Source organism: Triplophysa dalaica, chromosome 16 (genome assembly GCF_015846415.1).
Source record: "Triplophysa dalaica isolate WHDGS20190420 chromosome 16, ASM1584641v1, whole genome shotgun sequence".
NCBI lineage: Eukaryota > Metazoa > Chordata > Actinopteri > Cypriniformes > Nemacheilidae > Triplophysa > Triplophysa dalaica.
In genome coordinates this window covers 11,608,443-11,635,957 of record NC_079557.1, presented here as the reverse complement: position 1 = coordinate 11,635,957, position 27,515 = coordinate 11,608,443, and the positions used below count along the sequence as shown (strand labels likewise).

Here is a 27,515-nt window from a genome sequence, read left to right as displayed (position 1 = left end):
TTTCTGACAAGCAAAAGAAAAATTATGAATAAATGACAAATATGACACAACCTGGCACTCTCTCTTATACACACACACACACACACTCGTAATACAGATAATACAGATTCATAATACAAGCCTCTGGGAAAATACAGTGTGGAGGGAGAGCAAGCGAGAGTGAATTAATTTAGAGAGAAGACGAATGTCACACACATGCCCACGTTAAGTGTGTGAGACGGATTCACATAAGAAGGAAGAGATTCCCCTCATCTATTCTTAGCCCTATGTAGCGCTTCTCTGGTCTGCTGCCTCAGCACAAAAACAACACACCATACAGCCATTCTCTGTGATTCTCTTAAAGGAAACCTCCAGCAAATTTGGATTCAATAGGACATTTCCATTGTGCGCGCTGGACTAAGTGCAGACAGGCTGTGCCCTCTTTGAACCAGACGGACCCCGAAATAACTTAAAGAACATGACCGTGGGTTTCAAAGTGTGAGCACATTGTGAAGAAAGAAATCCTAGCTTTGGTTTCAGAATTCCTCAATTTTCCCACCAACAGTTCAAGTTCATGTGCGTCTGAACAATTTGTTTTTAAGGAGCAGTATGTAATTTATGTACAGCAAATAAAATTGCAAAACGATTAGTATTATTATTAAAATGATATATGCATGCTCACTCATATCTGAGATGCTCCATAAGAGTTTGTTTACATGCTCCACAGCAATTTTTTTCTATAAATCAATCCAGCACATAATTTTTCTAATCTCTTTCTTGGAAACACTGGAGATGGTTGCTTCTTGCCTTCTTTATTATGGTGTATTTTATAGGACAGTAATTTATATCATTCCTTTTCATTCAGTTATAGACGGTTTCAAAGTAACAGCATAAACAAACGTTACTGCATATGCACGCTTTTGTGGGCAAACTTAACATCAGGTACACATCAGCAAAGAACATAGTACCTGAAGTTATTTCTGATAACCAGCATAAAGTAAATTATATTAGCTACAAAGAAATGTTAAATGTATGTCTTGTATTATTTTAGGTTACCAATAGAAGAAAACTTACTTGGCTAAACTTAAATGTGACAAAGTTACATGACCCATTCAACCAACTGTTCATTTAAAAAATATATTAAAGAAAAAGTTCAACAAATTTATTTATTTTTTATTATAAGTTTATTTTCATTCAATTACTACACAATAAAATATGAATAATAATTCATACGAATATTCATTAAATAAAATATAAATAGTTATACTACTAGCCAAACACGGACCGGAAGTTAACTTCGGGCCAGGGGCATGCTACCGATGAAATGTCTTGTCTACATGATGAAATGTTTGTATACATGAAAATTACAATAGCTTACAGTTGTGTGATGAATTGCAAAATAAAGGCCGTGACAGTTCTTTGAAGAAATTTGAGTCTCAACTCCAAAAGTGTTTCTTCGACAATTAGATTTCTCCTAAACATCTGTATGTAATATGATACAGAATTACCCAGTTATAATTAATATTTAAGCTAGGTGAAAATTCACAAAATATTGTTTTTATCTGTGCCGAAACTCTGATCAACCAAACAGACTTTCTAACAACATTCCACAGATGTGACGGACCAAACGTGACACTGATCCAGAGATCATGTTCATTAGGGCAAAGGAAAACAAACATATGTCCAGGAAGAAAGACATACGAATATGTCCAAGTGAAAGACCTTGGGAGTGTCTTGGCCCCTGTCTAAAACTGTTAGGGGCCCTGGCTTTGTGGGCATCTTGTCTCCGGGGGCCGGTTGGGTAATTATCAGCCATGGTGCACGTGTGGGAGTGTGTGAATGGCGCTGGGCGTCTATAACCCACTGTTTGCGTTCTCACTGCACCCCATCGGTCGTCTGCACTGAACTGAGCGGGGTGCCCTGAAAAGTGAACCAGTCCCCCCTTTTCCCATCTCATCCCTTCTCTTCCTCAGCTTCTCCCCCAGGAGTGGAGGAGGATGTAAAGGCCTATCTTCAACATGTTTGATGGGGGCCCGTTTGGACAAAGCCCTCTTTCCTGTTCGTCCATGTGGAAAATGATGGCGTAGGAGGAGGGAGACAATTAGTGGGATCTGCTAATCACCCAGGCAACACTCATTTAATTGACATGTGAAATTTTGTTTAATCTAACATGTCGATAGGCAATATGACAAAGGCCTGGAAGCCAAGGACTAGACAGCTTATTATTGGAGAAGAGTCTTTGTAAGGTTGGGTGTGCGGAGCTACATTGGTTGGGGGTTGATGTGCGGATTAAATGCCATTATCCTCACAATGCTTTTGGACAAATAGCGATGCACACTCTCACTTAGATGTTTTAATGTTTGTTGGTGTGTGCCGTTTCATTACTTTTGTGATGATGGCTTTGCAGGTTTACGGAGACGCGCGGTTCAATGAAACTTGAGAGTTTGGGCTAAATGAGAGGCCACTTTTGTATTTGAGGAAATCGATAAGCTATTGAAGGTCCAAATGGTGCTTTACCTCACACTGCTGAATTGATGGAAGAGAGATTTGTTAGCACAGGCTTGTACAGTATGTGTATACCTCTACATTTAGTAAAACTCTGGAGTTTTGAAAATCATCTTTCCTCATCATTATGCTTGTTTCACAAATGTCCCACAGAAATGGTCCTTCAGTTTATAACCACCGTAACCTCTAAACTAAAAGGGCAAACGAATACTTTGGCTTAACAGCTCTAACATGTTTTATTTCTCTGTTTTTTTTCAGTGGGGTTATGGTTTCTGTGGATGGAAAACGTGAGATTGATGGACTAATGGATTTAAAGAGTTAACATGGGACCACAGGTAAGCCTAACCAGCGTGACCCTGTTTATTTTCTTGCACAGAGAGGTACCTTGTCAGCATGATATTGTGTAAAAAAAATTACATGTGAAGGCCAGTGATTTCATTCAAATTTGTTCCAAGCTCTAGAAGAACTAGATTTTTATGATCATTACATTACGTTACACTATATTGTTAGTTTATAATTCCTTGAGTAAAGTCAACATGAAACAGATATCCGTCATGTTTTGGACCAAAATGCGGTTGTAGTATCTGAATATAACAATGTTGTGAATGGGGAAAAAATTGAATGGGAATTGATTCGATTGTTTTGAAATTTGGAAGCCTGTCCATTGGGACAGTTGGTATAGTCCCGCTCTCAGGCCGAGACATACATTATTCAGAAAATAAATTAAATAAAGGGGCAAGATTCTCATTTTGTTTCTCAAGTTTCTTGAGATTATGAGGGCACATGGATACAAAAACAAAGAACCGCACAAAAAAATCATTGAAAAAATACACACTATAATTTTACAAAAAAAATTTAACAGTGTGGTAAATTTAAATGTCATGCTGACTTTAATAGTTTGCAATAGTGACAGTCAATTTGATCCAGATTATAAATGAAATTGTCGCCACGTTATTTGCTTTAGAAATTTCTGTTGAAGTTTTGGCCACTTGCCCATGATAGGCTTTTAATGTGAGTACTAAGGGTTGTAGATGTCTGGGAAGGGGTTTTGTAAATGGCGAGAGTAGCATGTCTAGTCTCAACCTCTTCATGTCATTGCCAAATGAATCTCGAGTAGACAGTGTTTTAAATATTAACGGCATATTTGATTTTCTTGGGAATTGATTCGCTGGGCTAATACGTCGGCTTTGTGGTTTTCTACAATAGAATCTCAACTGCTGTTGATCTCAAATGTTTTTTTTCCTATGGTCTGGTTTACTTTCCACATGTAATGTAGCCATATTGGGATCACTGAGCCTCTTTTCTCTCTATATTGTCTAAAATACTAGGTTGAGCCGTATTGACAACTTCCCGTTAAATTGGTTGTGCATGGCTCCTTGCTTTGTGCTGTAGGAGAAGACAACAGCATCAATGAGTAGGTCTACCTCAATTTCCTATCAGTCCCTCACTATTGTGACAATAATAACACGGGCTCTTTATGCAGTAGCTATTACTGCCCCGAACAGCAGGAGATCTTGCCAAGACCGTGGCGACGAGGAGGGGGTTTACATCATTGCATCGCCACAGCGTCCCCCCCTTTCCTCTCTCTCAAAGAGGGCCGCTCCTGCTTTGCCACTTTGCCCTGACAACTGACTGCTTAAACGAGTGCACGAAAATAGGTGCCTTGCTGGTCTCCATGACAGACCGCACATAATCAGTATTGAGGTATGTAATTACAGTTGTCAGGCCCATCCGCTGTAATTGATGCAAGTGCAAGCAGTGATCTCTGCCAGGGCAGCTTGTAACTGCACACATTACACCGCCGGCCTTTCCCTCTGAATGAGAGAAAAGAGACAAACATTACCTGTGTGATGGTGCACGTTAACCTGGGCCGACCGCCTTGCGACTTTTTTTTTCCCGACATAAATTTTTGTCAGCGGAGGTTTGTCTCCTGGCTTCGGGTTCTCAGGCGGAGTTTGATGAAGCCGGGCACATTCACAGATGGTAAAGGGGGGTGGTGGAGTGTGATGAAAATGCTGTCAAAGCCACAGACGCTTAAGTGTCTCTAAGGCGAGGTGGTCTGTCTGCGGGGTGTCTGTGCTTGGCTTATCGCTGTTGGCTTTTTAAGTGTTTCAATTCCTGGCATCCAGTAGAACACACGGCACACCATTTAAGTTCAGTGGGAAAAAAGGAAAATCATTAAATCAAGATTTCTTATGCTGCTTCATACATGTGGGGTGGTGGTGGTGTCAAGGTGGGTAGAGCAGAAATATAGTGGCTTGAGCATCTAGAAAGCAGGCTCGGGTAAATATGCCTGATGTGTCCTCTAGAGAACATATAAAGACAGTCTGGCTACAAAGCTGGTGTGTCAGGTGCTCACCCTTCTCCTGGCTGCTATAATATTGATCAGAGGAAGGTGTGCATCATCCTTTTAGTTCTATTGAGGAGTACTGGTGGAAACCTTCACAAGAGAACAATTATTGATTTGGATTGGTAAGGTAAAGTTGTGGTTAGTCTAAAAGAGGCTTTGTTGAATTTTAGTGTTCGTTATGCCTTTATTGGTGTCATTTTATTTTATTTATTTTATGCAACTGTTACTAAAACTAAAACATTTGTGAATGCAATATTTTTGAAATGCAAAATTGGCCCTCTCCGGGTCATCCTAAATGCTAACTAGTCTTTTTGATAATATTATTCTTTAAATGAATTGTTGCTTCAGATTCCAGTGCAATCTCAATGGTTTTTAATAGCTCTTAATAAGTTTAATTAAATGGAAATTAATCACATCCACAACGCGTATCTCAGTCACTGAATAAGCGAAATCCTGTCGCCTGTGGTTATTGCGGAGATATTTGTGGTGAAGTAGTAAGATGGCTGAGCCTCTTCAAACCCACAGGCACAGACCATTAGCATTTCATTAGACATCTTCAACAATTTCTCTCTAAAGAACCCAGATTTGGCCACAGCTGTGTTTTGTGTGGTTTAAATATAACAGGCTATATCATAAAATGTCTATTATTCTTACTTGTAAATGTAGCTTTGTATACATTTTATGGGTGTCTGTTTAGGGAAAAGTTGAATTGTAATTCACTTTGAATAAAGGCTTTGCTATATGAATAAAAAAGCGTATGTGATGATGTATATTCTGTTAGCGTGCATATTTTTCTTTTGAACTTTCTTTATTTCAACAAATTTAATGAATTACTATGGACTGCATTTAAAGCTGCTATCTTGGTTTGTCATACAATTTTTGTTTTTTAATTCTTCACGTGTGAAACCTTGAATTTAAACTTTTTAGTCCTTATGCGACACCACTTGAACTATTGTTTTCTTGACAGACAGGTAAAGCCATCGATCGACCCAGCATGCTAACCTCTTTCACTGTCTGGACGTTAATAAACTCTATAGCATTGGTGGAGGATTCATTGTCCACTAATATGTTTATGTAGTCTGTCAACACCTTGCCTTACAGGAAGCATTGACCCTCAATTAGATTAGCGCTGACTAAATATATCCACACACGTAGAATCCGCAATAGAGGTGCCATTTCGTACAAGTCTGGCCCTGTACCCACAGCCCAGCACAGTAAAACTCTTCACTGGTCTGGTCTCCTTGCAGCGGACAATAGGGAACACAAGGTGAAGTGTGAAAGTTTGAAGTGGTTGAAGCTAATCATTGGGTAATTACGGCTGCCAAAAGGGAGCCATTAGCTAAGGGCCATCCAGCTAGCACAGTCTCTGTCACTTCACGTCAGGACCCAAATCAAAATTGTTGACAATAGTCGAAACGTCCTCAGTCCTACCATCGGGCCAGGCGATTCGGAGTTTCATTGCTGCTCATTAGCAGCTGTTTAATTCGCTGCCTTGACAAATCATACCCCGATGTTATTAAACATGTCGAAACATTGTTTGACAATTTTCCTGCTCGCTGTAATTGGTGCGCTGTGTGAATAGACTACATCAATATATTTATGAGCTTAGAAACTTCGCACTATCAAATCAAGGCTGTCTAATGAATTTTTCAGTGCTGTAAATTCAGAGATGCTTGACGACTTTATGAGAAAGTTTATGGGGTTTTATTTTCATAAACAGCTCGGCAGATGCTGGCTAGAGAGCGAGAGAGCAGCTGTGCCGGTTTGTATTCGTATGGAAATGACAAGGCCAGCTGTTGTTCTGTACTTACTGTAGTTTAGTGCTTGTAAATTTCGAAGAGGAAGCGTTCGTCTTTTGTAACGGGGCTGTAGTGGAGAAAAAAAGACGTCCTGGACATGTACTTCACACTTTGGTGTTAATATAGCGTTTTAGAGCGTATCAGCCGTTGCCACGGGCTGCTTCCACAACACGCACAATAAGACGCTACTTTAAGAAACCATTGTTATTTATCAGCTTTTCAAAGCGTGTTCTAGATTTATGAAAGGAAGAAGGTGAAGCACAAGTAACAATCTGTTTTGACAGCAGGTTATCTGCATCATTAAAGTACACAAGTGTGTGTGTGTGTTTGTTGCACACATGAAGTAATTTGTGTGTGCGTTTATTGGAGTCTATGTCCATATCTGATCGCAAATCAGCCAGAAAAGGACAGTTTAAACCCCTGTTAGGTGCTTCTGTCAGAAAAAGATTCACCTAAAATACCTCAATGCATTTTGTGATGTTCAACTACTATCACACTCTCAACTGAAATCCTCCTCCGCCTCATTCCCTCCGGACGAGAATCTATATCTCATACTCTAAGACGGATGGAAAAGAGAACCGGGGTGGGGGTGTATATAAGTGGGCGTTTAGTGTCAGGGGGCGGGCTCGCACGTGCATGTTTGCTATATGAGTTGTCTAAGCGTGTCGCCGTTTGATGTTTGTGTAACAGCGTGAGCTATACGGCATAAACACATATGCTTGCATACATTTCCCTGCACGTTCTGTTACTACACCAAAGAGCAGCTTTATTTCCCCACCCGGCATGTGCGCCTGGAGATGCCAGTCTGTCTGAGATCAGACTCTTTCTGACACCACCGTGTGTGCCAGTCAATTCAAGACCAGACTCGGTCTGACTCGTCCGCAAGTGCCAGTCTATGTTAGATCATAGTCTCGCTGTCGGTCTCGCCATGTGGCACAGGAGTGACTCTTCAGCTCTTTAGTGGGTCTTGGCTGTCATTGCCGGCTCATTGAGGAACAGTGGGCATGGCTCCAGTTCGTGAACTGCTAAATGGGGGCTTGGCCAGGCGAACAAACGCAGATGGGCAGAGCACCGCGCTTGTGGCGCTTTGGATGGGACGCTGGTGGGGCGGATGATCTCCTGCCTCCTCTACGCCCAGGTCTTTGTCTCCTTTGCTAATTGAGTGACCCGAGTGACCCTGGAAGAACATGTCATCACAGAGGGGTCGGGGCCCTGGTGTCATGTGACATGGAGCCTGTGACCTGTGTTTGGCTGATGTGAAGAGAAGGGCCAATGTCACAGATCTCAACCGAAGGCGACAGTCTCTTGATCTAGCAACACATGATTCAGCTGTGAACTGTGTGTTTTTGTCGTTTCAATTAATGTAGTTGTGATTGTATAGAAAGGACGCAAGCTAATATTTAAACCAGCCTGTATACCTATGTTAACCTTTGAGGAACTCATTTTTTTGGGTCAAAATCTACAACAGACCTTGTTCTAAAATCTAAAATGTGCCTTTTTGTTTTTCACGTGCATTGTTTGCAAAATCACCAGGCTCTGTTATATTGATTGCGGTCCGACAATAGCCCTTTTTATTCGCGCAGGACGTTCATGCTATGTTGCCTAGTGACATAATAACATCCATCGGGAAGTCAAATGTCAGTCCTTTCTTGCTCTGACATTTAGTTATGGGTACGTATGGAGTCATTGTTCAGCAGTTGATTCGGCTGGTGTTGGCATGGCATTGAAACGTTTTTTCCCCCTCTGTATTTCAAAATGACCAGTTGAGTGCTCTGGCCATCATGAAAGACAGGAGAGAACTCTGGATAAATCCATCAACGTTTTCAATGAAATCTATGAAGCCCTTACATAGACTCTTCAACCTCTGGTAAAAATCTCTAGTATTACAGTAGTTCAAGAAGGCCTGTGCAAAATATCCCTATCCCCGCCCCTTATCTTTGATTAAGTTTGTTATGTACTGTATTGTTCAATAGGGATGACTGAAAGGTCTATTCACCCCATTCAATTCAATCAGGCATGTTTCTTAATGTATGTCGGGCTTTTGTCTTCACTTTCAGTTGCAACAAAAATCATTATGATTTTGAAATCAAGTTTCCTGTCAATTCTCCGCTTTGAGAGAACTGAAGGCTTTCTTGGTTTTGTAGAAGTCGGCCTGCTGTGATAGGATGGATTTGATGAAATGTGTTGAGTGTTGGAACAATAGTGCTCTCTATATCAAACCACCTTCTCTGTACTGATGATTGGAGATGCTACTCTATATGTTAAATGAACACATGATCTTTGCCCTGGAACAAAAGAAGCTAAAAAGGTTTTTGTTCTTGTTCTTTCAATACACCCACAAATATGATATTTGAACCCTGCTGATATATTAGTTTGTCTTGTCCTGATGGTTCCTTATTCCTCAACACTTCCGTCGGATTGTTTGATCTTCGTTCTTATCAGGTCCTCGGCTGAGACGCTCCAAACTAGTTTGTGTGGTATCTGTGAAAAGGTTCCCCTTAATCAGTTTTATTTGCTCTGCTACCTCAAAACCATTTGTCCACACAGCCCCTGTCCCCCGCTGGCCCTCTCCTCCCAAACACAGAGAGTGGAGGTGCAAGACACAGACTGTTAAAAAAAAGCCATCTGGTCAGAGGAAGAGGTGAGGGGGGCTGAGGGTGGAGGGCGTCATGCTGGGCAATCAAAATGACAGACAGCAGTGAAAAGTGTTTTGTGGGCTCCCACATATATGTGAAGTAGGATGACTTGTGAGCTTTCACAGCTCCCTTTGGTCTTCAGGTAAACACTGACTTAGTAGTGGTGTCTCTCTCTCTCTGTTTGACTCTCTGACTCTCTCTCGCCCCATCTCGATACTCAAACCCTTTAGAGCCATCCGTAATCTGTTATTTGAATGTGACCATTTTGCACAAATCTGATAGTAGGCGAAATGATTGTATCCTCCAGTAAACGTAAATGGGGAGATGCTAAAATTCAAGATCATAGGCATGAATCGCTCACAATTGAATTCCTGTCTTTCTTCAGATATTATAATCTCTTGTTCTTATGCATTCATTTTCACCATCCCCCCACAGTGGCCCCCTTTCCTCCTTCCAAAAAAAACCCCTAAATGTGCGGAGGCTTCATTTTTCACTCTCCCCAAGCGGCTCTGTTGTCAGAGAGGAACCCTTAGGAAGTCTTTATTTCTGCCAGGCAGGGCCTCTCGCGTTCCTCCGGCTTCTCCGACCGTTCTCATGGCTGTCCCCCCACCTGCTGGGACCCTGATCCCAGGCCGAGCTGCGCTTCAGCGGGGGACAATTACTATCCCGCTCTTCCTTTGATCATCTGACCACATGGAAGCACAACAGCTGACCACATGTTTCAACAGACAAGAAGGAGAAAAGGGGCGAAGAAAGAAGAGTGGAGAGAAAAGCCTTTCACTCACTCGCTAACGCTAACGCACACACACACACAACACACTAGGAAAAAAGCTCAGTTCAAGAGCAATTGTAGTGCTTGTATAATTCTCATGATCTTTGCTGTGTGGTAAACGGCTGGCCTTTTATTGTCTCGATTATGTCTTTGGATCGGAGGAGAGGGCTTATTACTGACATGGGATGGCCTGATGTAAAGTTTCTTTTTGAATTCGCCCCGTTTCATTTGCAGAAGCTTGCGCGGAGTGCTCGTGAAGTAATTTGAGGCTGAGCTTGTAAAAGCAAGTGCTAATTCTTCTGACATTGTCAGCCAAATTGTCTCTGAGCCAGCTGGGCCTCTGCGTAAATGCTCGCTGTGGTCAATATTGAAAAAGGTTCCACGCAAAAAGCCACAGCTCATTTTCTGGTCTACCAACACCTCTCCAAATGCAGCTCTGGAATGGCAGAAAGCCATATTAATGTAACTGGAAGGGATGTGTGGTATTTACATCTCTTTAAAAAGGCTTTGGATTGTAAGTACTTTTCAAGAAAGGTTTGAGATAAAGCTGGTGAATGTTTGGACAAGTACAAATTTGACTAGAAGTAGATGAAGAAAGTACAATCACAGAGAAGAAAGTTGCAATTCAGTTTGCACATGAAATATCAGATTCCAAACCAATACAGTTTGAGACGGTGAATGAGAGTGTGAGCTCAACTTACTTTTCTTACTGACAATCAGTCTGTTATGTGCCTGTTGCTCATCACATATTATTAAGTTTTTTAAATTGTAATTTGTGTTTTTGTATGTTTCAAGTAGCTCTGCTCAAGTCGATCAGTCAATCTGTATTTTCTGTATCAGTGTATTTTCGTTTGCGTGCCCACTGAAGCAGACCTGTGAGGGGACGGGATGTGTTCAAGGGGCCGGGGTGAGGCAGTCAGGCCTAGGGGAGCTGTTTGTTTTGGCCTGTTTGGTGGGGATGGCCTCCTTGAGTGTCCCTATTGTGCGGCAGATCACTTTACCACATTAAGGGTGCATGAAAAGAAGCTCTTCACTGGCACTTGGGCCCTGGCTGGAATAACAGGCAGTGTTTTGACTGGCTGCCACCTTCTATTCTGACCGCTCTGCCGCCCAGCAGACGTCTCCTGCCTCAAAGAAGACTGCGAGGGGATATGTATGAGAATAAGACAGATAATCACAAAACGAATTCTTTCAAAATGTATTTCCAGATTTCATTTTCAGTTCATATTCAAAATGGTCATTCTTTAATTAGATTTTTTACTTCCATGGTTTGAAAGTTGCAAAGAATTTTGGTTATATACACTTTGCTTGCATCTACTCTCTTGCTATGAGGAGCTGCTTCACAATCATCATGTTTTCGTCTTAACCCGTTACAGGCCCTTTGTGCATTTTACCTACTTCGTAATCATTTTATCCGGCAGTTAAAAATAATTAACAAGTCATGCTCTTTTGTCGTCCGCCATTATGAGTCCTCCGTCTAGCAATGAAAGGCTTTACCATAAGCACAGTCACATAATAGTGTCAAAATCTATTTTAAAGTGCAGTTATTCAAGGGTTTACAAGGCTCCATAAAACCTCAACATGCCCCAGTAATGAGAAGCATGAATGGTAACTTGGAGAGTTCTTTGCGGCCCCTGTAAAGGCGGAAGACCAAATGCAGGACACACGGCACACACTCGGGGGCTGTAACAAAGAAGCTCAGGACAGACAGAGCCGTGGCTGAGTGGAGAATTGAACACGTGTTGCAATCATCGGACAGAATTTGGTGCACCTAAACCTAAAACTGGATTAATATTTGCTGAGGGTAAACGAAAAAAAATGAACCATCGGTAGAGATTCACCTGACACCTATGTGTTTATTTTTACGTTTATTTATGAGTGTGTGATAAAATAATTTGTGTTGACAAGTGCTGTTAAGTCCCAACTTCATGGCAATTCTGTTAACGATTGGATAATTAATGTATTCATTCATATTTGTGCATTTTAATGCAATCTGCTCTGGCCTGAGTGATGTTATATTAAGGGTAAGGGGCTTCATTCTGGCTTTCCTCTTTTCTATGATTCATATTGTAAAAATTTATACGAAGAGTCAGGCAGCCTTCATAACTCTTCATTTCACATCCGCATTCGTGAATAGACTCAAACTAGACGAGACGGTACCGCATGTGACATGGACTTCAGGTTAATCGTCATTGGTTTCCATATCAAGTACATGTCTGTTTTGAGACCTTCGAACCTCACTGCATCTGTATAAATTCATCACAAGCTCTCTGTGTCTAGTATTTCATTCTTGTTGCTTGCTAGATATCTCATAACTCCACATGTGGTCAGGAAAAGGTTAAGAAAAAAAAGCCTCCGACTGTATGCGCCTTTCTACTTTTCCCAGGACCCTTTCAAGAATGGGTCAAATACCAAGGTGCACTGTTATTCGCTCATGAAACAGTCTTCTGTGATTTAAACTCAACCAAATCTATTAGACACTCTCAAATTTGGCATGCACACAGTGTGTTGCTTTTAAAAAATAATTTGAGGTGAGTGTTGAAATGAGCAGGTAGATGCAAACCGAAGTTCCGGTCCTCAGAATGTGCCAATAAAGTCTTCAGAGCAGATGCCATGAGGCATAAGTGTGTGGGGTAGATCAGAAGGCAAATATTTACACTGAAGGGATTATCAATTAAACCAGATTATAATTGATAATTAAAGATTGTTTTCAGAGGCATAAGCAGTCTAATATTACAGAGTTAATTGTCTAGGTATAGTGGGTTTTATTCACTATGATGATATGGTATTATTAACCTTTCAGAATCTCTAGACACATCTAAAGTAAGCCAGCAAGCTCCTGTAAATTACGAAAGAGAAATCTTTATCCAAATGTTATTACTGGAACATTTAATGTTGTTTTTGGAGGCCATAAATATTTCATTTTTTAGAGCTTCTTGGCAGCAGGTAGTGTTTTTTTGGCCTTTCTCCCCACCACAGTGTTGTTAATGGCCAGATTAATTGAAATAGATCCAAAGTATATCACTAAGGAAAACAGTACAATGTGAAATATGTGTTCCCTGTATGAAATAAAATAAATCACAGATGAGATAATTTTGATATATAAAGTTGTTCTCCTGCACAGCAGTGAGATTAAATGGAGATCATATTGCTTTAGTTTAAGGATTCCACTTTAAAGAAACATGCTCCAGAAATTATGTACATCTCTAGATTTTAAAATAAATCTCAACAAAATCTCAAACTGTGCAAATTCTTCTAAAACCAAATTATATCTTGAAGCTGCAATTTAAAACTTTTCTGGTTAAAATGAACAAAAATTTGTTATGGAGTACATAAGATCAGTGTTCAACAGTTTTTTCAACACTGATTTTTAAATTCAGCTCTGGGGTTTGCCGTTATTTGATAAAGACACACTTAAAGATAAGTACGTAAAGCAACCTTCAATTGTGTATTATTTTTTAAAGTATCGAACAGAAGTGCCGATACAGAAGCAATATATCTCCGAGCCATGTTAAATTGAATTAGCTACGAAAGAGCAACTGCTGAGTAAAAAAGTATCTTTGTTTTAAATAGATTATTTTTGTATTGTTGTTTAGATGTTTTAGATTCTTCTTTATTATATAAAGTAAGCAGTATTTCTAAGGTTAATTTTGCTACAAAATATTATCTGCTTTAGCTATTGTGCAGAAATAATCTTTCTTCAGTGGATTTGTAACCGGATTGTTATAGAGCTTATTGTGTTTGTCCAGTAAATGGCTGCTATAGGCAATTAATTATTTACTTTCCATCCATGTGAGAGCAATAATTACACAGCTGTCCCTGCCTCTTCTGCAGGTCCCAATAAGGTCTCCATGGAGAACCTGTCAGTTCATATGAATAAAAACGATATCAAATCACTCTACCTGCTTTGCTGTCAAACTTTGGAAGGAAGTTATTCCAAGACTTTTAATGAGGGCGTGGTTCTGCCGTGACAGGTGTTGATGGAAACACCTGTATTGGAAGCAGGGTGAAAATTCGACAGCAGTTTTCATATAATGCGTGGCATTAAGTGCTGGATCTTGTGTGGATGGTTTTAATTTTCCACCCACCCTTCCATTCCGGGTGCAACAACTTGCCATTAAGTTGACATTAAAATAAATAAAAAATTCATTAAATAATTATTGGCCCTGCACAACAATTTCTTTTGTTCCTCCGCTCCACTGGCCATCAAAAACCATCCTGTATAGAAGAAACATTGATGGTCAAAAATGTATTTAAAATAAATAAATAAATGAAAGCATGGAAATGGCCTTTTACAGCTTTTTACTCATCAGCCATTGATTACTTTTAATTGGGGTGCAATTTTCTGTCCAAATAGTAGTAGTATGCGTATGCATTGAAGGGGATGACAGGTCTAATGGCTAAATGAAAAGAAAATGTGTCAGGCAGGAATAGCGAGATATGAATGCGTGTCAGAATGACTGAGATGTGCACAATAAACGCCAGCCATGTCATAGTAGGTTTAATGTTTCAGATTCTTCAATCTTGTCCGTCACGGGTGTAACACATTTAACCTAATGTTAGTTTCCATCATATCTTAAAGCACTACATAAAGATTTTTTTTACCTCAGAATTCCTTACTTGCCTCCCCAAGTACCATTTCGAATAACCGAGGATGAATACAGAAGTATTACTTCTATATTCTAGCTGTAGATATGTAATCTGTCGTTCACTACAGTGATTTGGACGAGATGACATTTGGATCCCCTGTGGGAGTCTGCTTGTTGCCTAGCGCATGTGACATACAGACCAGTGATAACTGAAGCCACACTGACTGCAGCTGCTGTTAATGTATGTTATTAAAGGGTATAGTCATTTTTCCTGTAGTCTTGCATTCGGGGGGTGTTGGTTATCACTTAGTGTTCGTATTAAGAGACCATCAGGAGAGATAATGTTCCTGCGTAGTCAAATGCAGGATTGAAAAGTGCAGTCAGAAGTGGCGTTTTCCGTAGTGAAGACTTGAATATTTTAATTTATTCTGTACATGTTATTCATATATTTCAATTCATATAGAATGTACTGGTTAACAGGGTTTTTTGACTCCTCCATGGATGTATGAGTTTTAAAGAGTGGACCCTGTTTTAGGGTCTCACTCTGAGGGAGGCAGCTGGAATTAAACATGGATTAATAATTGACATGGATTAACTCTTAATCTACATGTTCGGTCTCTGTCTGTCTGTCTGCACGCTCCGCTCAGACAGTAGTATGTCTACTGGACTGTCCATGACTCGCTATTAAAATAAAGCCTGGGGTGTTGTCCAAGATGTTTTTTTATTCATAATTTTAGAGATGGTGTTTCATTCTGCTTTACCTCTAATGAGTGAAGGGTATATGAATATATGAACATGAATGTACCCTTCATGTGAAGCATTGGTAGACCCACCCAAAATGCAAAGACCCTGTGAGTATTTTAGAAATTCCCCAAGTCATTATGTTTTGTAGGGCTATTTGACACAAAAATCTGTTCAGTTTTAGTTGTAAGTCGTGACAACTTTCTTTTAAAGCAGAGGGCAGTGTTGTCACTTAAAAATAAAATACTCTGTTGTACACAGGTCATGTTAAAATAAATAAATGCATTTCTAGAAGACCTTAGCAGTACAAATGTTATTCTCATCGTGCATACTCATTACTCTTAAACCGAATTTCCTTTTAAGAGACATGCAGAATTATTAGGAATTTCAAATAAAATAGGCTGTAAAATAATAATAAATTAAAAGAACATAAAAATGTCTTGGTATACATTCAACCCGTTTTAATTTAGCAATTATAGAAATGTTCTGTGAATGTAGCATGAACATTAGCCCCCTTCTGAGCTATTATGCTGGCTGTCTGGTGTTGCAATTTTACACTTCACCGACTCCGACAACCAGTCTATACTTGAGTCTGACTGCCCCACATTTCACCTTATTTAGATGATGTTCCAAAATCACTCAGCAGACAGGCACAATTAAACAATATAACTCACACGGATACACTGTTCGGTGATTTAGGAGATATAGCGCATTTAAAGAGAGAACAATCGGCCTGGTTTCAAAATGTGCGGTCAAGTATTATATTTGAAATCAGGCAATTTTCACCCCCAACTTTCAACATTTTGGGTAGTTTATTATAGTTTTTCAATTTGTGGGGTACTTCACGTTGAGAGACTTGGACAGATGTCTTGGATCACTTTTATGTGAATAACGGTTTGTTTCATTTCGCCTCTCCGTTAATTTACCATGCAATCTTGCATCTTATGCATGATTGACTTCGTGGTTAATGACTCAAATCGAACTAGCGAATGTGTATATATTATTTATATCGCAAAAAGACACTGCATGTATACCGTATTGATGTCCTGATGCAGAATTTGCTGCTTCAATTTAAATTGGGCTGCACCCGTTTTGAGCGTGTGTCATTTTGTTGAATATGTAACTTTTGATGCTTTTACTTAACTATGCGATAGATTGCATATGTTGATAAACGCTATATCGCGTATAACATTAAAAAGAAAATCAAATCCATGGCTAGGATGATCATTCCTTTTGATCAACTAAAACACTTTAATGTCTTTAAACTTCGCGTGTGGAGGCTTAAAACGATTACATTTTACTCCATCCTTCACTCATCAGAACACCAGAACACTTGAGTTTTCAGAGACAAGGAAATTGCAGCAATCTGACCTGTATTAGCCTGCATGATTAAAGTTTTCAATAATTTCGTGTGGGTTGCTCAAGTGTTTGCCAAGTGAAGTGTTGATAAATGTGCTCTGACTTTTCGTCAGAATTACAACCAGGATGCATGTGACATATGACAAACACTGACATGAGGCTTTAAAACGGAATTTAATGCAATCACAAAACAAATTCTCTCTTGCACCTTCATTATAAACTGTTCTGGCATTTACATTTTCAGGGCAAAAGAATAGGTTGATATTGCTTTGGCTTTGTTTTGAAATGCGGCTTGTCTGTGATCAATAGGTTTTTGTTTGAATGTTTATACTTTGTTGCAGTTGTTTAAGGTATAAACGTTTTATAATTTTGGATTCAGGCCAGCGTTTTTGTTTATTTTACGTCTATACCTTAATGAAATGCATTGCATGATTTATTTATTTATACTGTAACTAAATGATGCTTGTATAGTGTATAGTAACACCAATTGTTTCACACCAATTTTGTTATGTTTAAAAATCAGTCCATTTACACACAGTCAAGACTAAGTAACATTTCTCCTTAAAATTGAAGTTTAAATTGACAGCCTTTAAGCATATATATTTGATGATAAAAATATATTCAATTGCAGGATTTAAAACTCTCTTTAAACTCTAAATACATGCATTTACATTCATTTAGATACCAAGAAACATCAATGCATTATTATATCCATAGTATAATACTAGTATAAGTGTAGTACTCAAAATTTGTGGCCGTGACTCAAAAATGGCATAATTAAATTGAATCTTTTATAATTAATAAAATGAGAAGAAAAGCTGTTAGTTATAATCCATTGTAGTATGTTCCTCAAAAGGAAGGGGAAAAACAATTACACCGGGGATTGGCCCCCGGGCACTGAGAGGTAAGCAGCATGAGGGACTGGATTGACTCTGGTGCACCTTTGGACCTTGCATTATCCTGGCATGAGGTCTCTTTGGCAATAGCCAGGCAATTTCCAACAGCACCTGCAGGCTGCCCATCCCCCTTGATAGCCTCTTTACCTGCACCCCATTCACCCACTCAAATGTTTGTAATGTTTTTTCTTGTCTTTGAACAAAAATCAAATGTCAGTTCTCTGTTTTGGGGTAATAACTTTGCGAACGACATCATTCCTGCATAAGCAACAGTGTTACTCATAAGGTGAAAACTCCAAACAAGCTCATCATCAGGACTAATAAAGGTGCAAAAATGTGTGTGCAAGGGAGATGTGTGCTGCACAAAGAAGCAATGTTTAGTCCAAAAAAGAATTGATAATCTTTCACAAAATTATTCAATTTTTCATCTAAAACACGTCCAAATAAAATTATATACCTCAGTGGGAATAATGGTATTTTTTATTTCATGTTGTACTTTTCAAGGACCAAATAATTTTAAAAGGAGCCTCAAAATGATGGCCTTGTCAGCTGGAGCCGAAGTGATACTTTCTGTCCCAATGATTATGCCTTTTGTATGTTGTTGCTTTAGTCCCAGTATTTATTTAGGCTTCTTTACCACCAACCACTAGCACCTGCTCTCTTACCCCCTGCCAGCCTCTGACCCTTGTTTGCAGGGCAGGCTTGAGATCTGCCTTTACTCTGTGTCTTCTTTTAATAGGATGTAAGTGACTCAGCATGATGAGAAACCACAACTCTGTGCTTTCAGACCTCAGAAAGAGAAATGTTTAAAATCAATGTCTATATTTTTCTTGTAGTGTCTGCCTGTATGAGGAAAAAATGTTATACTCTTGATCTATAATCTGTTTGGTAATCTTTCATGATTTGACTAATATTGGTGATGTGGACATTATTATATGTAAATATTCAAAGCTTCAGTGTAACTAAATGAAGATAACATTTTTTCGGCATGCAGACAGAATCATAAAAAATCTCAATTGTCTTAAATGTTGATTTTTCAAGCATAGAACCATCAAATATATTATGATATGAGGATATTTGAATCAATCATATTTGAATTGATTTTGGAAAATTTGCCCTACATATAATTTGACAAACATGTTTTTACAAAATTAAGTGCTTAAAGTACAACTCTGTGGGGTGAAATCTACAGTTTAGCAAACTTTTACAGTCGGACAACAGCACTTTGGATTGCTTAACCAATTTAAGCTAGGTGAGGAAAAAGAACAAACTCTGCTGGTTAATCCTTGATTCCCTTATGCAACTTTAAGTTTTTGAACCTCAAAATTGTGAAGAAGAGGTTTGATGCTTCAGTAAAAAGAGAATGGATAATGCTGCATAGAGAGATTGATTCTTTTTAAGTTGCAAATGGATTCAGGGGGCACTCGTTTCACGTGCGCATAAGTGTGTGATTTTTGTGCGTGTGTGTGTGTGTTTGGACAGGACGCGGCTCTGGGAATGAATCCTCACCTGTCTTTCTTTAATCATCTTCAATGTCAGAGGTTCGTTCTACAAGCCCCATAAGTCTTTTTTAGTAATAAAACGTATCAAAATTTCCCCTGTGCAATGAAGTATAGACTCACTTCACTGACTCACATAATTCCACGAGTGGGTATATTAGTAAAAAAATGTTTATGCATTTTCATAGCCACCTACCTTGATAAACGCTCTATTTTTATTAGGTTATTATGTTTTTTATGGTTCTTTAGACCTGTGCTTTCTGTTATTAGAAAGTTAATTAGTCGTATTTTAAGCTGCCGATTTTGCGCAACAAAAAAATTGCTGACACAATACTGTTTATTTCCCACTGTAAGAAAAATTAAATAGGCCTACATCTTAAGTAATTAATCCAATGTTCTAAATCAAATCGATTTCTTTTAATTTTGTGTGGTAACCATTATGGCGCAAACAGGCCGACACTTAACTAAAACATCCACTACCTAAAAAAACAAGAACACAGAAGCATCAAATTTCTAAATAAATTAATTAATCAACTGCCACTTGTTGGACATCTAAATATTCAATTTATTAGAATATAATCGCAATGTTATTGCTTTGTGTAAATCTATTTAATTTCTTCAATTCAATGAATAATTGAGGTAAATGATGGCTCCATTTGCCTTGCTTTAACATTACAATAGGCTTGCAACACATCCAAAGTAGATTTTGAAAGGACACATCCTGGATTAAGAGTCATGTTGAGCACCTTTGCATATTCATCGCTTTCCTGCAGGTGAATAATCGTAGAGCTCACTGAAAAGGGTTAATTGACGTGCAAATTGTCACAAACTTTCACGATGACGTTGTAGCCTATGGTAAATAGCTAAAAAAAACCGCCAAATTCGCTTAGCTTAAGTGTATAACTTGTGGACGTGAAAATGTAAAGGTATCCTTATCTGGATTTTAAAAATACATGTTACACATTATTTGTTCCTTAAATGCCTCATTGTAATTGTAAGCTATGTGTTTTAATTGTTTTTTTATGTTGCGTGTGTGATGCAACTTGTTCCTCTGTAATATGTAGGACCATTGAACGAAAATGTATTTATATAGTAGTTTTAACATCGATTAAAACTTGCTTGTTTACCTTTTGGTATTTTACAACGCTGTAAAACCCAAGATCCCCCGTGGGTTGTTACAATTTGTTTGATGCATGGAAAGCCTATTCTTGTCTGCATAACACTACTAGCATAATAAGATGTACCACAGTGCATGGGTATATTTAGTTGTTTGCAATGTTTACAAACATATGTAAGGGTTAAAAGTGCATGAATGGCGAGTTATTAAATAACTCGTGAGACGTGTCTTGATGACTACAAAAAAGTCAATGTAATTTAGCTCCCGAGTCTACTAAGATCACGTACTCTGTTGCGTGACAAAAAGCGTTTGAAACCTGCTCATGTCGGTTTATCCTCTTAGTGCCACCCCGCTTAGCCAAGCTATATTGCGGGGCTTCAGGGAGGAATAGTTAGACCCTAACGACCCTATAGTTGTACTGGTCAGAAGACTTATTATATCCAATAACTCCATGTAGTTTGTATTGTTTTTACGGCAAAGTTATGGTTTTTAATTTCATAACTAAAAAGTTGCGTTTTTTTACTAATCGGATTTATTTATAGAAAAAACAAAACTATAGTGTTTTGTAAATGTTTAGAAAAGCCAGAATGTATTTTAGATATATTAGCCTTATTTATAAAATGAAAGCCAGTGACGAATTCCTGACTGTATTAGAAAACGATTTTATTTAAGTGGTGGTACGAGAATCAAACTTCTATTATATAAGCCTATTGATAGGATACTTTTACTCCTTCGCAGCTGTTTTAAACCAAAAATAAGAACGAACACACTCAGTATTCTTCAGTGTGCCTCAGCAAAACAGCCAGCGCCATGTTGTGACGTCACGAAGTATGTCAGAAAGGCTGGAGGAGAAAAGTGTTGGAAAAACTGCGCTTGCGCATAAAATAACAAAATGCAGCGTAGATGAATTTGTAAAAGTGTTTGTATTTGAAGATGGGGGTGGTTTGGGTGGAGTCTAGGGTAATGAAGGGAGAGGAAAAAAGCCTATCAGGTCCCCCAAAATAATTGATGCATATAGAACCCTTACAAATGCGAAAACTAACTTCATGCTTATAGGCTATATTTTTGTTTGTTGTAATTTAGCTCCAAATATTTAGCTCCGTTTACTATAATTTAGCTCCAAATATTTACTTTTTTATTATTATTTTTAATAATTGTATTGTTTTATTTCCTTTTATTGTTATTATTGTCAATGGCTGACAAAGATATTTAACGGCTCTTCAGACTTTCTTATCTTATAAATGTATATTTCGGTAAAACTGTATGTCATGTTCGTTTCAGATTTTCATCATTTAAAAAATTACAAAAATAAAATTGCTAAACCTTTTTTTAAACAATAACATCTGCCGTTTGGTGAGTTTTTTTTCGGAATGAACTTCCTCGGATACTCAATCGTTTGAAAACGACTGTAAAAGCTACACAAACTACACAACTTTTTCGTCTCTTAAAGGAACATACTGCTAAAATGGCGGCATGTTACTGTCAAGTTCAAGTGTGGTGCTGCCTTTGGAGAACGGGCAGACCATAAGTTCACGGTTAGAGACAGAAATGTATCAGAAAAATGAATAAAAGAACTGAGGTTCTCATTTGTGTCATTTCAGGATTTCTTTTAATTCCAGTTCAAAACTTATTTTCACATTTTGTCATAAATAGTCTGTCAAACAAACTACCAACAAGCAATAAACCCACTTCAAAAAAAAAGAACAAGATTTTGCTGGATTTCGAATAGGTACGTTGAAGTAACATTGTTGGCCTCAAATTGGCACAGTGACACAGTTCATCAGTGGAACATTTGCTTTTCAGCAATAACTTGCATGACCCATTTCCTCCAGAAAATGTTACAAAATCACATTCAGGTTCCACTAGTACATATATGTTTGTAAGATCATGGGTAAAGATACATTGAGGGTGAATGAAATAAATCTTTATTTCTTTGAACTTAATGTATAGAAAATAGTTTATAAAACATATATTTATTAAATTATTTAAATAAATGTTTTGATCTATCACCATTACTTAAAGAGGTACAGAATTCTTACGTTTGTTTTCAAAAGTAGTGCTGGTGGTTTGAAATCATGTTCACAATATATTTATATGCATATTTTTACATTCTTAAAAAATATGTACCAATGCAATGCTGTAAATGTGTTACTGAACACATTTCTCTCCTCATGAAAACTTCTAGTACTCTTAATACTAAATTTCATCCAGACATACAGTTCAACATTTGGAGAGTTATTCACATAAAACAAGCACATGTGTAATCAAATTATTCTATATGTTATACCACATTACTCATAACAAACAGCACGCTATATTCACCGAAGAACAACATTTAAAACAATGCAAACTGACTGACAAAAAGTTTTATTTCGAGTTTACTGTTGTGACACATCATTGCTCCTCTTTGACACATTTAACACAGACTTGCATCCACAAAGACAGTTCTGGAACCATCAAGAATGGAATACTATACTGATTTAAATGGTTGTACCTTAAACCCAAGAATATAATGTCTTTAACAACGTCCAAAATTCAGGAATTAAGATTATGCCATTGCATGTATCTGTTTTTAATGTAAGGTGTAGATGAAGTGGGCATACACTTTTTATCTTATTGGGTTTTAATCATAGAAATGTAGTCTTACTGAGTACAAGAAAAGAGAGAGGAAAAAAACAAAGAAGGCAATTTTGCTAAGAACCAGTAACGTATTTCTCCTTATATGGCTGATTCATAAATGGTTTAAAAAAATAACCCCAATGTTTTTCCTTTTCTGTTTATACTGATCATCTTAGACGAAAATGTATTCTTGAACCTATAGATCATATCATGTCATGATATTAATATAATTAATACTTTACGACCCAGATAAGACACATATATTGGTTAAAAAAGGTACAATCGTATCGTGGGAACTTTAGAGCTGACTCCCTTTAAATCGTTAAAACTGGTTATCAACTCAAAACTGTACAGTCTTGTTAGAAAACATTTCCATAAATATCATTTAAAATTCGGCTCTTTTGCCGATAATTAAATTACAAATGGATAAATATGGCATCATGGATATGTATTTACATTGTTATTAACAAAGGCAACGTTATATTCAAAGGTAACAATCGTAACCTAATACCACATTTCTCCACCTGAAAAAAGACTGGACAACAGATTTGACTCCATCAAACAATGAAATACATTCACGAGTAGGCTATATACTTATTTCTGATTTATTTTTTGTTCAAGTTCAAGACAAAGACTTTGGCACGTTTATTAAGACTGTCTGAAGTTTTAACAATCAATCAAAGGTGATGTGAGTGTCACCTCAATATAAAACACCGTGAAATAGTATTCCTTTATCCATTATTTTTAAATATTTTTTTTCAGAAAATACATAAAATGAAAAATAAAATAATCATCTGAAATCTGAAAACTATAAAGGAAAATCATTTATTCTTAGAAAGTGTTATTTTGTTATTTTATGCCTTGCTAGTTTTCTTCGAACTCGGAATAAAGTCAAATTTCGAATCCTGAGAATGGTCGAGGCCTGTTGGCGAACTCTCATCTCTTCCCGTTGTTGCAATGCCATTTTGTACGCCACAGAGTAAATAGTTTTTTTTAAAGGTTACTTCAACCTTTTGGTCCTCATTGGAGTCTGCTTGGAGCTTCAAACGTACCATTCATTAAAATTTGGTGGTAGTCCATCGCTGTGTGCAGACGTATTTTGCACACCAGACGTGGGTGTTTTTGTCGGATCTTCAGTGTTCGCAGAAACTAGAACTGGCGGCGTTGACGACTCGTATCCAGAGCTCGCAGCCGGAGATGACTCTGATCCTTGTGAATCGTGTACCTTAAATTATAACGTTCATAGATGTATGACATGAAGGTAATAACACGACTTTACACTTGAAGCTTTAAGTTTAATCATGCATGTCTGGGAATACACATTTCCTGATTCCTGTGGTGCATTTGCGATTTAAAAACAAAAAAACACACTCAAGCCTCCTTAAATTGTATTTAACTCTATGCTCTGCATAACTCAATACACTTATATAAAGGCTTGTACCATGTTAATTATGTAAACATTATTAAACCTAAATAATGTTTGCAATGCTAATTGGTAAATAATGCAGATTGTAGGCTGAATATTTGCAAAACATTTATAACAAACTTTTCCTTACCTTCATGTGTTTCCTGAGAGAGCTGGGATGTGTGTAGGACTTGTCACACACTTTGCAGATATATGGCTTGTCAGATGTGTGCACGTGCATGTGCTTTTTCCTGTCGCTGCTGTTTGCAAAGCGCCTGTCGCAGCCGTCGAACTCGCATTTGAACGGCTTCTCACCTGCAAATGAGAGAAAACGCCGAGATTTTAGAAAAATAACTTTTTGGAAGCGCGAATATTCAGCATAACTTTCAGTTGTGGCATTCGAAAATATAGGTCATGCTGCACTTACATCAAATGCTCGGTTACACACACACGCACACATTACTCCCCGAATTATTGGTACTATAGCAATATGTTTCCCCCAAGTAGCCTTGTGCAGTTTTTTATTTTGTTTAAGTGAACTTAAACTGAATGAATGGTCATGTAAATTGGAATGGCTAAACAATTCGTGCACGTTTCCTGTCTGCCAAGCGTACCCATAGCTGGTTTAAACGGCTTGCTTTACATTACATTTAAATCACAAATGGGGTCAGGAATTGACACACAAATCCATCAACCACACTAAATGGACATTGACCACTTCACACTTTACCGGGCCATTTGTTTAACATTTTATTCATGCATTTACTGCATGCATTTGCACAACGCATGCTATTACTAACTATAGGCCACAGGCTTTACAAATCCAATAGGACGGTCCATTCATAATTTCTCTGTGCAATCAAGCATGCAGTTTGAATGTTGACATTTTCATCTTTTGCAATGCATTTTGTCAAAATATTATTTTGCTCAACAGAACAAATTTAAGAAAACATTTATTTTGAACTCGTTGTGTAGGCCTATAAAGGTAAACCAAGTAGCACGTAAAAATCCCATAACATAATAATCAAGAAATTAATCTATAAACAAGTTTCGTTAACTCTAAATTGAAAATTAGCGTGACTACAAAATCAATCTAAACGCAAATTTATATTTCAAGTTCATTGCACTGCATTTATTAAGTGCATGTAATTTCTTTAAATTGGTTTGTGTATTTTAGAACGAGAATACGGCTTACCTGTGTGAGTTCTCTTGTGAATTTTCAGATTTTCAGATCTTGCAAAGATTTTTCCACAACCTGGAAAGGGACAAGGGAACGGTTTCTCTCCCGTGTGCACTCGGATGTGGTTCACGAGTTTGTATTTGGCCTTAAAGGATTTTCCTTCTCTCGGACAATCCTCCCAAAAGCAAGTATGGCTACTCTGCTCTGGGCCGCCAACGTGTTCCATTGAAACGTGTGTTACCATTTCATGCATTGTGCTAAAAGTTCTGTCACAAGTCTTTTTGGGTCTGTTCATCTGATTCTCATCTATCCACTTACAAGACAATTCTTGCTTAATAGGCTGCCGCATGTATCTAAAGAAGGCCCCCGGACCGTGATGTGTGGGGACGTTCATCCCCATGTTCATATTGATGGGGTGGTTGTAGTTGTGGAGCTGAGCGGTGCCGTAAGGATCCGTACGAGGGCTCGCCACAGGTCGGTACGGATCCGGACGGCCAAAAATGTCCCCGCGTAAACCCAGGTGCATTTGGCTGTTTACGACATGTCCTCCTGGTGAAGTGTGGCTTACGCTCTGATCGTGAAGTCCAGGAAACAACAGATGTCCCGGGTTGTCCGAAATTCCAGGGGGCCCGTGTAGACTCCCAGCAGAGGCGGCAAAGATTCCATGTTGGGCACTCGGGGGTGCTGTCTCTCCGATGCCAGCGCACCTATTTCTAAAGAGAAAGTCCCTAGTCGAATTGAATGATCCACCAGCGTAAGAACCAACTTGCCCTCCGTGGTGGTGTCCAAGCGCAGCAGCGTATCCAGTAGCTTGCGGGGTGAAAGCCGATGTTTGACTGGAGGCGATATCATGAGTAACGGGACTGATCTTGAAAGCTGCCGAGTGCGATGAATCTGCAAAGGGACTAAGCCCCAGTCCCGGGTCTCGGTTTCCCAACTCATGGTGCCTCGGCGTTCCGAATCCCCCTACTCCGAGTGACGGGAACTGAGGAGCGCTATCAAGAAGCATAGTCATTGGGCTTACTCGAGAAAAGTAAGTAAAAAGGAAAACGAAAACAAAATACGAGAAACCCCAGCTTAGTGGAGTGTAGTAGGCAGGCTATAAACGCAGTACAATTTCACTCAAGATCGAATAAAGTCAAAAAACGAAATAATACTCCCGGTGTCTGTAAACGGGAGAAAAACTCCCGTAACTGGGATCCGTGAGAAAGAGGATCAAACTTCCCCCCCTTTCCAGACGAATGATGTCCTTGGACTGATAAAGTCAATCACTCACTCCTTGCACATAAATGAGCTCGGGAGGCAGCTCTACGCTGACCAATGAAAACGCAGCTCCTTTTTGGTCACGTGACAGTCAAGAAGGACGGTAATTGGCTACATGTTCGCTGATTGGCAAGCTTTGGTATTGAAAATGGCAGTTCGTTTTAGTGAATAGATTTGATTGGTCGGTGTTGGCATTATTTTCAGGTAAAGCAACGGAGCTTTATTTCGGTTCAGTTTTCAGGCTTGTTTATTTCCCTTGCTTAGCACGTCAGCTGTTCCCAAAGTTAGGGTACATACACTTTTCAGCTGTTTGACAGCTAGCCTTAAAAAACTTACTTTTACAAAGCCTCGTTAAAATATTAAATCATAAAAGAAAAAAATCGTTATTTAAGAATAAGCTTTTGGGTTTTATGTTATCTCGGTTATCCGTGTTATCAGATCCTTTATTTTGTATATACTTATCAGGTACAGTTATGGATCTATCTGTAAGTTATTTATTTTCAGTAAGCGAGATTTCTCTGGACGCCGCTCGAAAGTGCGCAACACATTGAGCACCCTTGGAGCAGTCGATGGCTACACAAGAATAAAAGAAATGCCGATTTTTTTTCACGTCGCTATAAGTTCTTGCTTTTGTCGAAGTTTCTCAGGGTTGCTGGTGACTCGCTGCAAGACACATACAATCTTATCAAGTTCATAGACGCGTTGAGTGCTACAAGCAGCGCTTTTTATACCTCCATGCCATTTCACGTTTCCCTCTCCCCCTCAAACTCTTCTCGAAAGGAGCTCCCTTTTTAGAGATTAAAAAA

The 27,515-nt window shown here is 38.6% G+C and overlaps 1 protein-coding gene and 1 long non-coding RNA gene across 2 annotated transcripts in view; one reads left to right on the top strand and one right to left on the bottom strand.

Moving 5' to 3' along the window:
* The window catches only part of LOC130437968 (uncharacterized), a 62,377-nt gene that overhangs the window by 8,319 nt on the left and 26,543 nt on the right, over nt 1-27,515 (top strand). Inside the window, exon 2 of the long non-coding RNA XR_008909251.1 lies at nt 2,743-2,819. This is a non-coding gene — a long non-coding RNA (uncharacterized LOC130437968). The remainder of the gene's footprint in view (nt 1-2,742; nt 2,820-27,515) is intronic.
* Nucleotides 21,843-26,690, bottom strand: zic3 (zic family member 3 heterotaxy 1 (odd-paired homolog, Drosophila)). The gene is made up of 3 exons (XM_056769661.1): nt 25,462-26,690; nt 24,418-24,581; nt 21,843-24,086 (listed from the first exon to the last, which is right to left on the bottom strand). Exons 1-3 carry the CDS (start codon nt 26,459-26,461, stop codon nt 23,904-23,906), a joined length of 1,347 nt encoding a protein of 448 aa, XP_056625639.1. The 5' UTR covers nt 26,462-26,690; the 3' UTR covers nt 21,843-23,903.

Bases quoted from the DNA above. Each gene is read 5' to 3' on its own strand.
- zic3 (XM_056769661.1), bottom strand. From the start codon at position 26,461: ATGACTATGCTTCTTGATAGCGCTCCTCAGTTCCCGTCACTCGGAGTA. The intron at 24,582-25,461 runs GTAAGCCGTATT...TCTCATTTGCAG, and splicing joins TCACAAGAGAACTCACACAG to GTGAGAAGCCGTTCAAATGC. The intron at 24,087-24,417 runs GTAAGGAAAAGT...TTATAATTTAAG, and splicing joins CTCTCAGGAAACACATGAAG to GTACACGATTCACAAGGATC.